We start from the raw sequence: 10368 nt of genomic DNA, 5'->3' as shown, positions 1-10368 counted from the left end.
TTGCTTTAACATTTATTGTCTTAATTGTTTGGTTTTGAAGGCTGCCATATTTAGGTAATGTATATTAAACATCTATAGCATACTTGCCTACTCTCCCCATTCGGCCAGGAGCCTCCCGAAAATCAGGTGCCGCTCCCGGCCCCCCTGAAAGGCAGGCAAGCCTCCCTGCGCCAATTACCTGTGAAACCCCCGCAGCAGGGGGGCGGTGATGCGATTCACGCTGAATCAGGTCATTTTGGCCCCGCCCCCTGTTTCACAATGTCTGTAATATCAGCATTGTGGAGCAGGGTCGGGGCCAAAATGACGTGACCGTGTGGAACCACCCCCGCCCCGCACAAATGTCTGTCATCTGTCTGGCCACACCCCCTTGTGCTGGCCGCGTCCCCTGCTCTGTCGATCTGGCTGCTCTCTCCCGGAAGGGGCAGCCAGAAAGTCGGCAACCATGACCTATAGATAGGCCTACCATACTATGCCTTTAAACCAGGATACATATGAATTATACATATTCTGTGACTGGCTGACTTTAAGCCAGCATTTCACCTGGATTTAATCAGCCACAGAACCTGTATAATTCATGAGTGCCCCGCTTTAAAGGTATAGTATGGTAAGCCTACCTACATAAAGCTACATTGAAATTGTTATTCAAAATACAGCATCCCAATGTTCAGTATCCCATAAGTATGCTAACCCTCCCTCCCCTAACCCTCTGTTCCTGCATCCTAACCATAAGCCTCCCCTCCGCACCCTAAGCCTAGCACTCCCTGTTAGTGCCTAAACCTAACCTTCCCCCTTGGTGCCTCAACCCAACCCTCCACTCTTAGTGTCTAACCCCCCCAGTGTTGCCTAAACCTAACCACCCCAGTCCGTAGCCTAACCCTAACCTCCCTCACCCCGTAGCCTAACCCTAACCCCCCTCCCCACCGTAGCCTAACCCAAACCCCCCATGGTGCCTAAAGCTAACCCTCTACCGCCCCCCCCCCCCGCAGCCAACACTTAACCCGGCCCGCTATACCTATGATCGGGATGCCGGCTGATGGGATTCTGTCGTCGGCATCTGAACTGTCCCGGTTTGGGATTCCGGCGCAGGGACTTTAACAGCCGGCATCTCGATCGTAGGTCTAACAACTACATCCAGCCTGTACCAGTGAGTAAACTGGTATAATTGTATTTTCAAGTACTTAAATACTAAAGGCCCCATTTATCAACGAAGGTAAACACCAGCGGAATTTTTCGTTTAGTATCACTGTGATACAAAGGAAAAATCCACTGGTATTTACCAATACCTACCCCTCTGGCGAGGTCCAACGAAGTCCTCCTCGTCTGTGAGGTCCTCTGCTTGGCGGGTGGCAGTCTAACGCTGCCAGCGACGAGCGTCTTGTGTAATGCACAATGCGCGATGGTCTGTCTGTGCCTGGAAGGCTTCGCTGAAGCTGGAAAGGCATCGCCAAGTCCCCATTGCCGATTATGGGGACCACATCATTCGCGCCATCTAAAGATGGTGAGAGCGATGCTGTGACAAATAGATGGAATCTTAGATTACTGCTGTTTGTTAAATCCAGAAAGGAAGTCATAGGCCATTTAGCGAGTGCTAAAGGGGTTATGCTTCGTTGATAAATGATGCCCTAAACTTAACCAGTAACAGAATTGTATTGACAGTGACATTTAAGTTTAACTGCCACAGTATTTTTATGTGTTATCCTAGAGAAAATGCATGCATTTACAATTGCAAGTCTATCAACAAATAAAAGTCAGTTGTATAACAAAACCTGTATTTTATTTTAAATTCACTTAATTCTGGGATTTTAAGAGGGTCAGTCTCTATTCTAGTTTATGGCCATTTAGCATAGGTGAGGAAGTGGGGGGAGGGGGTGGAGACTGGAGACGAAAGGGGAAGGGAATAGAGAGGGGAGGGGTGGAGTAGTTGAACAGTACATGCAGCAGCAGGAATCTAGTCACTCTGGCTTTTTTTTGCAGACTGCACAAACAAAGAAAATCATTCAGGGACTTTCATTGACATTAACTTTGGCTTTTAAAGCATCTATTGCATTGTTTTAACCAAAAGGAATATTGAAATCTTGACCAGGAAAAAACAGGTCTCACCAGGGAATTCCGAGATTTCAAAGTGGAAACACAGAGTGTAAGAGGCACATCATCTGCACACTCCCAGCTAGAGAGGGGCACTGTGCTCTGCATCCAGCACAGGGGGAGCCCAGACACCTTCAATGGAGGAGCAGCCTGGCCAGCAGCACCACCATCACCATCTGCACTCGTCATCCTCGCACAGCAATTACTACTACTATACACCGAGCTTGCAGCATGGAGCAGAGGGCAGCGCTAAATTTCACCCAAAGCCGTTAAAACATGACCACAAACACGCCCTACAGCAGCAGGAAACACACCAGAAGAAAACAGGTCCGGTTCAGGGCGAGGGGGAGGAGGGGATCAACAGGGGAAGAGAGGGGGCTGTTTGGGTCTATAATTGTGATTTTGTGGAGTGTGGCCTGTAGCAGTGGTGATATGATACATGGGCATTAACACTGGGCATTGGTCCTGTGCCATAACTTGGTAATGCATGATGATAGAGATGAGGTATGGCAGTGTACCCAACACGAATGTTTTGTAGACAGACATTTATATATGATTATGTATAGTATATAAATAAATCGTCTAAGGCTGGGATACAGTGTTACCTTTATGTTCTATTCATTCTGCAGCTGTCTAGTGCAGGGGTATTAAATTTGCAGCATTCCAGCTGCTGTGGAACTACACATCCCAGCATGCCCTGTCACAGTTTTAGCATGCCCTAATAACAAAACTGTGACAAGGTGTGCTGGGATGTGTAGTTCCACAGCAACTTGAAGGCCTACATGTTGAATACCCCTGGTCTAGTGGGTTCCTAGTAACAGGAGCAGCTTATTTCACCATTTGTACCATGCAGCTCATGTATGTTACTTGTTGTACTCCATTTGTATCATGTAGTGTGTTCTATATGTTCCTTGTATACCAATTTGATGACCATGAATGACAGACTGATCATGTGTCCTATAAGGTTGGTAGGTAGAAGGCGAACATGAACAGTTTGGTGGATGCTGTTGCACTGATCTGATTATACTAGACTGCCGCATTTGTATGATAAGTTCTGAGTGGACAGTTTGGGGCCTACAGCCCCCCGAATGGTGGTTTACAGGCACTAGCTGATGTCAGAAAAACAGTACTACTGATTATCCCATGTATATTCCTGTATAACACTTGTATTTGCTCTGGTTATGCCTGTTAAGCTGTGCTATGGAGCCAGCCAGGCTGCTTGCAGCAGGGGGTTAATTGAAATCTCCGAGTCCAAGCCGGTTACGTGAATTCTCCTCCCCCTCAAGTCAGCTGCTCCATGTGGCCTAGTCTCAGGATCTGGAGCCAGGGACTCGCTTGGAAACGTTAACCGAGTTTTGATGTTTCTGGGACGGCTGCAGGCAACGTTGTTTTAGCCTCTGTAGATCCACGATAACTTGTATATGGTCAGCCACTGTGATACACTCCCGGGCTTAGCAGCTGCTTGTTAGCATGTAATAGTAACTCCTCTTAGATGAATAGTCTAGCTCTAGAATATCTGGCAACACGGGCCCTTTTGTTCTCATTATATAACATGCTTTGGCTGTGTTTTATTTATTTTAATAGACCATATAATAAAACTTTACAGGCAATAAATTAGGGTAAAACATTGTTATAAATTATGAATATATTTATTTTGTGATATATATATATATATATCAATGTGTATGTTTTAAATAGAACAAGGAGTAATATAGATTAAAGGGAAGTAAATACAAGGTTCATTGGCAGCCATAAAAGTAAGGGACACAAGCGGTCCCTGCCCCCAAGAATTTGAATCTTTATGGGAAAACAACCAGTAGGTGACAATCTAGTACAAATATCAACCTGGACCATGGGGTCAAAGTGTGGAGCAGGGGTGATTGGTTTGTTTGGATTGCTTTGCTCTGCAAGACTTGATGAAGGAGAGTTTTTTGATTGAAGAATTTTAGGAAGATATTAAAGGTTTGGGAGATCTTAGGAGGAGGTGAAAAACGTGAAAAAGTGACATTATTAATATTGTTATAAAGCCGTATTGGTGGTATAAAGAACGTCAGCCACAGAGAGGGTGAAAAAAACAAACAGGTGTTTTATGTAATTTAAGTATAAAGCTTGACACGCACTGCAATATTAGGTGGTTTGCCAAATATGTATAGTCTCAAAATGATTGCACTATTATTAGACAGTTGTAAATCAGAGCTGGATTAAGGATTGTGGGGGGGGGGATCCCCCAACAATACAACTAACACTCTCCCTCCTGCGCCACTATGCTACCAATAAAATTGACCACACAAGCACCGCACTACTATGCTATGCAAAATAGCATCTGCAATATGACCCCTGCCAACAGGTTCACAATGCTCTGCTCCTGAAACTCCCACTTAATTTATGATTGCAGTCACCTGTGTTTGGAACACTCTTCTCCTAAATGAACTGGTTCAACACATGTGACTACACTCTTACTTTGAGGCCCATATTAAAGATCACATTTGTACTGCGATCTGGGAAGCAATATTAGCGCCCATGACTGTATTGCAGGATGCGATCATATTAGCTGAATGTATTATTGAGCACCCGCAGAAACCGGGGCCCTGAAAGGAGCCCGTTCCTGCGATGTACTAGGAGTGAAGTGACCACTTCAGCTGTATCTTCACTCCTGTGCTGGGACTCCTGCACATGAGTGGTCTACAGACCACATGTGCACGACGGCCTTTGGCGAACCCTCTCCGGCTAGTTATGTGATATGTAGCCCAAAGGCTACAGTGGCTTACCCCATCTTCAGATGGCATAAGCTAAGAGAACATTACAGCATCGCATCCCCCATAGAAACCTAAGAGGGTTGCGGTGCTGGAGGAAATGGAGGGAAAGCAGCAGATATGGAGAGATCGCAGTAGACAACTCTGGTAATACATGTGGGGGATACTTAATATTTGTGGGTATCCCCTGAAAACGGGTGCTTCTGGAGAATACATGACAAATGGACCCCATTAAGAGGGAAATTCAGGAGCAGAGCATTTTATACATTTGTTTAAAATGTGAATGGCTCTCCAATGTATGCTAATACAGACTTTTAATGGAATATTCAGGGAAAAAAAAGTATGTGTTTGTGCAAGCCCGAGCCCGCATCTATGACAACGCTGCAAACACAGCAGCAGGGTCCCGGCGGCGGTCAGGGTACTCATTAGCCCCTGGTAACGGGACTGGACACAGACCCAGCAGCACACAACTCTGGCTTCTATACCACCCACATACCAAGAGATTGCTGCCATCACCAACCCAGAGCTGGGGCTACAGAGCATGCTGGGGGGTGTAGTTCTGCCAACATGCACTGATTGTGGAAACTGCATATACAGAACTACAAGTCCCCTGGGAACTCCCGGCAACAGACCTGATACACTGCGACGTTGCTGGGAGCCAGTCACATTAGGGCAATATCTGATATAGTGTGGCGGCCCTTGGGCGCCCACCCCATCAGCCACACCCATAATCCAGCCTTGTTGTAAATGCAGTCCTATATCTGCTTATGTATGTATGTGTGTGTGTGTTAGATCCTTTTCCAATGAAATCTAAACAGATTCATCTGCTTGGACTGTTCAGAATGGTCCTATGTCATCCAGCATGTATAATATAACTTATTTTAAAGGTTGAGTGTTCAGATTGGGCTGTTTTTGGCCTTAATAAGATATCACTGGGGTCCAAGGGAGTCTTCAGAGAATAGGTAAATGTAGGGGCCTATTAGTGTAATAATTGCAGTCAATTCTCTAAAAACTGAAGTTTGTTTTCTGATGATTTTCTGCATATACTGTATATTATCGGGGCCATTTAACATAAGGGTGATTCATTCATTAACGTATAGAGCAGGATGTACTAAGCATCACGTCAGCGATTCTGTACATTCCGTAGTTAATTACGCCAGTATGTACTTAGAAATGTGATTAAAAGGACAAGCTGTACTTTGCGATAGAGGGACTTCTGTGTTTTTTTACCCAGAAGTCCCTCTGCACATGTGCACAACGGAGCGCCGCCGCAGCGGACACTGGGAGGGATGTGATTGGATCCCTTTTAGAAGAAATCCGGTAAGCTCTTGGGCATCTATCGGGTAACACCATCTTCCAATGACGTTACCCACCGGGTCTAAGCTCCGGAATGTATCGCGTTCCAGAGCTTGGTACATATGGAAATGCGGCTAAAACTCTGAAAATGGCGTTTTTGGTGCATTTTCATGCCTGGTGCATCCCGCCCATGGTAAGTTGACCCCCATGCCTTTCTCAAGAAATGTTCTGTTTACCAAGGTGTGAACAGCTTCACTTTTTCTCAGTAGCTGACACCATCTTTTGATAGTGTAAAGGAGCTTTGCCCAATGTGCATGCAGCAAGTTTTCTTCCGGGCATGCGTAGTGATGTCAGTCAGGGTATTTCATGAAGTGAAGTCTCTCATTGCTGCTTGAAAGACTTCACTGGGCTTGAAATTGCTTCGGTTAAACAGCTCAGAAAAATTGGAAGTATCTAATGCAGAGCTATCGATTTATTAGTAAAACAAAAGCCTAATAAATAAGCCTTATATACAGAAAGTTCATAAAGTAAAGGGGTGACCGATACGGCGTAAAAAGATGAACTAAATCTATTATTTGCAATTAAAAAATCAAGTTGACTTCTGTGGAGTCCGATGACCTATAGTAATCAAAAAGGTTAAAATTTCAATGCATTTATGATTCTTAGGTCGCGATTCAATTGCTTTTATCGAGGCTATTTCTTTTGGGCTCCCGACGGAGCAAGTCAATTGTTACTCTGTTTGGGCGTGAAAAGCCACGGCTGCACATATTTCTGCTTGCCGTCCTCTCGAGGTGGCGAGCAGAAATGTGCGACAAGTCGGCACTTTGGGCGTCCAAAGCAGTTTATGGGTTTAGCCACTCTGCGCACCTAAACCCGGTGCTTCTGGGTGCACATTAACTGTGTGCAGCCACAGCCATTCACCACTGAATGGAGCGACAATTGTAATAGCCGCGATAAAAACAATTGACTCGCCACCTTAGACATCATGTTGAACGGATGCCATTACTGTATTGGTGACATAGGGATGCATATTGATGGAGTGAGTTTACATGCTATTTGAACACTGTTTTCTCTGGCATCCGCAAGTAAATATCTGAGACCATAAAAAGCTCTTTGTGCGTAATTACTTGTTACGCTTTAAGACAGAAAATGTAAAATAATAATACTACTTTTAAGTAAAGTAGGTAGAACTGATATTGTAAAAGTATTTATCTTTTAATGTAATAGATCATCAGCTCCTTATATTTATTCAGGTAGAATTTCTGTTACGTTGGCATTTTTGCTGTCTACAAGTATGTGTATTGGAAGCTCTTCTCCCGCTATACACTCTACTACGATTTAATTTGACATAAATATCACCTTTTCACATTTGTCTCAACGTGAAATCAGTTTCCCCAATGGCGGATGCATGTGCCTTCAGCGGGACTGCGCATGCACAGGAGCCCCGGCAGCACTCGGAGCACATAGCAGTGATGTCCCTGTGGGTGCCAGTTAATACATGCCATTGGTAAAATGACATCCTGCAATGTGATCTTGGGGGGTAACATTGCGCCCAGAACGCATTGGAAATGCAATTTTTGATAAATGTCTCACTTAGTCACCTTGTGGTTTTTTATAATCATATTTTTTTTCATCACAATATGTTTAGAATGCTTGCAAAGCATTTGACTTGATTATCTTCCATGGGATTATAATAATCTTAATTAGCTAAAAGAAATTAAACCTATTATACCTATAATTCTTTTTTTTAATTTGCCAGATGATGGAATTATCTTTTACATGTTATTGCCAATAGGCCCACTTTTGGATTCACAGCCCATTAATGCTTCTATTGTATGGATGATTAGCCAGTTTTTTTTTCAGCAGATTGGTTCTTTTTAAAATATGAGCCAGCTGTTAAATTAATGCAACTATTCCAGAAATTATTTATGTTGTCTGTCTGACTTCACCATCTACATATTAATAGTCTTATCGTCAACCTAGTTGCCCCTGCTTTTTCCTTTACAGATATCCTAAAGCAGTGGTGTCAAACTCGGGCCCTTCAGCTGCAGTGGAACTACACATCCCAGCATGCACTGCCAGAATTTGCTATTAGGGCATGCTAAAACTGACAGGGCATGCTGGGATATCTAGTCCCACAGCAGCTGGAGTTTGACACCACTGTCCTAGCGGAACTGCAGAATCGTGTCCACACTATTGGAGATGCCCAGATTTGTACATCATACAAGTTTTTCCATGTGTAGTCAGTATATTATCTAATCTCAGTATATAAAAGTAACTTGAGTGTGTAGCTTCAGGATAAATGAGCATGGAGTAAGTGCCCTGGGCACTTCAGGGTCATGACTATTTTTGTCCTGGTGGGGGCTGTTAACCAGTGGTTGGCTAGGCATGCTGGTGAAAACACTTTTAAATTATGCATAATCTGATAAACAGACTGTCAGCACTGCTATTATCCTGTAACATTCAACTCCGTAGACCTAAGACCAAAAATTGCATCATGATCTAGTCAGAAGGGTAATTTATTAACATTTATTTATATAGCTCCAACATAGTCGTTGGGGATGCGTTCAGCATCCTGGCGGTTGGGATGCCGACGCTTACATTATCGGCGCCGTAATACCGACGCCGGTCAGAATCCTGGCGCCAGCAACCCGACCACCGGGATGCAGAAGGTAAGTAACGGGGAGGGTTAGGTTTAGGGGTTAGGCACTAGGGGGAGGGTTAGGTTTAGGGTGCAGGGAGGTTAGGTTCAGGCACTAGGGGGGAGGTGAGGGTTAGGGTAGGGAGAGGGGGGGGGGTTAGCATACTGACCAACAAGTGTCGGTATGTTAACACGGTCAGGAACCCGGCGTCGGGAATCTGATTGCCAGGATCCTGTCGGTATTTCATACCGATCCCAGTTTGTTGTGCTGTTCAAATGGGAACAAAACCGTAATAACCGATAAGCTGGGAACACAGTGGGTGATATATAAGCCTTTCAATCGAATAGCCAATATATATCGCGGGCGCATATCGGCAGGTGTGCAGCCCCAATATGTCTGTGAACGATATTGTTCACAAATATATTGCATCAGCTGTGCAGTATAGCAGATGGCCGATATTTCTGAAGATATATTGGTGCATCTGTGGTGTGTACGGCAACCTACTGATCGCCCGTACAGATGCTGCAGGCACCCGGCGTTGAGAGACAGCTCAACTGTGCAGGCAAATTTAAACTGCATTCCCATTAGGTTGTTTTAGCGGGGCACCACGCCCTGCACGATTTCAAAAGGGTAGAATGCACCCTGCCCCTTTTCACAGCGCCCCGCTAAAACAGCCTGCTGGTGCCGTCCCCACCAGTAGGCCGATGTGTTCCGCGGGTAGGGAAAACTGTGGTGTAGCGATCGCCGCTGGTGAATAGTTGCCGGGCACATGCGCCTGGCATCTATTCACAGAGAAGGCAAGGCTTGGGGGCAGCCCGGCATGTCCGTAAGCGCCGGGCACACTCCCAAGAGTGATGATAAAGGGGCGTGTCTTAAAGACACACCCCTTTCCTCGTGGCCACTCCCCTTTTGGGAGGCGCACCGATTGCCATTTCTCTAGGTCCGGCGCCGGACCTAGAGTGAATACTATTTAAATGCCTGCCCAGTTGTGACGTCAGGACTGACACATTCGGTGGACGATTGGTAAGTGCAAATACACTTATCAATCATCGGCTAAATGCTGTGCTCTAGTTTTCGATAGTAAGTGTGGAGGCTAGTGTGTGGGGCCTCCGCCTTTAATTCGCCCCTGGTAAAAAGAGAACATATGTTAGTTTTGTGTATGAACTGTGTCCTGGGGAGGGGGTAATTGGCCTAAAAAGCTTATGGAGGTTATGTGAGTTAGTGTTCACTCTAGCTCCGGCGGCAAAAGGGAGCGTGGCAATTGAAAAGGGGACGTGTCTATAAGACGAGTCACCCTTTTTGTCACTCTTTGGGGCGTGCCCGGCACTTACGGACACGCTGGGCAGCCCCCAAGCGCTGCTGACAGGGAGAACAGATGCCGGGGCGCATGCGCCCGGCGTCTATTCACCGGCGGTGACCGGGTCACTGCACATTTCCCCACCCGCGGGACACTGCGACCCACGGGTGAAGACTGCACCCGCAGGCTGTGAGGGCAGGGTGCTTTTTGCCCTCTTGAAGGAGGGCAGGGTGCTTTTTGCCCTCTTGAAGGAGGGCAGGGTGCTTTTTGCCCTCTTGAAGGAGGGCAGGGTGCT

At 45.7% G+C, this 10368-nt stretch overlaps 1 protein-coding gene across 1 annotated transcript in view; it reads left to right on the top strand.

The window, feature by feature from the left end:
- The first annotated feature begins 1946 nt into the window (after positions 1 to 1946).
- NUFIP2 (nuclear FMR1 interacting protein 2) overlaps positions 1947 to 10368 on the top strand; it is a 43095-nt gene continuing 34673 nt past the window's right edge. Inside the window, exon 1 of the mRNA XM_088477758.1 lies at positions 1947 to 2412. Coding sequence (XP_088333884.1) covers positions 2223 to 2412 — 190 coding nt within the window. The 5' untranslated portion in view covers positions 1947 to 2222. The remainder of the gene's footprint in view (positions 2413 to 10368) is intronic.

This window comes from Taudactylus pleione, unplaced genomic scaffold (assembly GCF_031769625.1).
Source record: "Taudactylus pleione unplaced genomic scaffold, aTauple2 ptg000203l, whole genome shotgun sequence".
In the NCBI taxonomy this organism is placed as follows: domain Eukaryota; kingdom Metazoa; phylum Chordata; class Amphibia; order Anura; family Myobatrachidae; genus Taudactylus; species Taudactylus pleione.
This window is presented reverse-complemented; position numbering and strand designations above follow the sequence as displayed.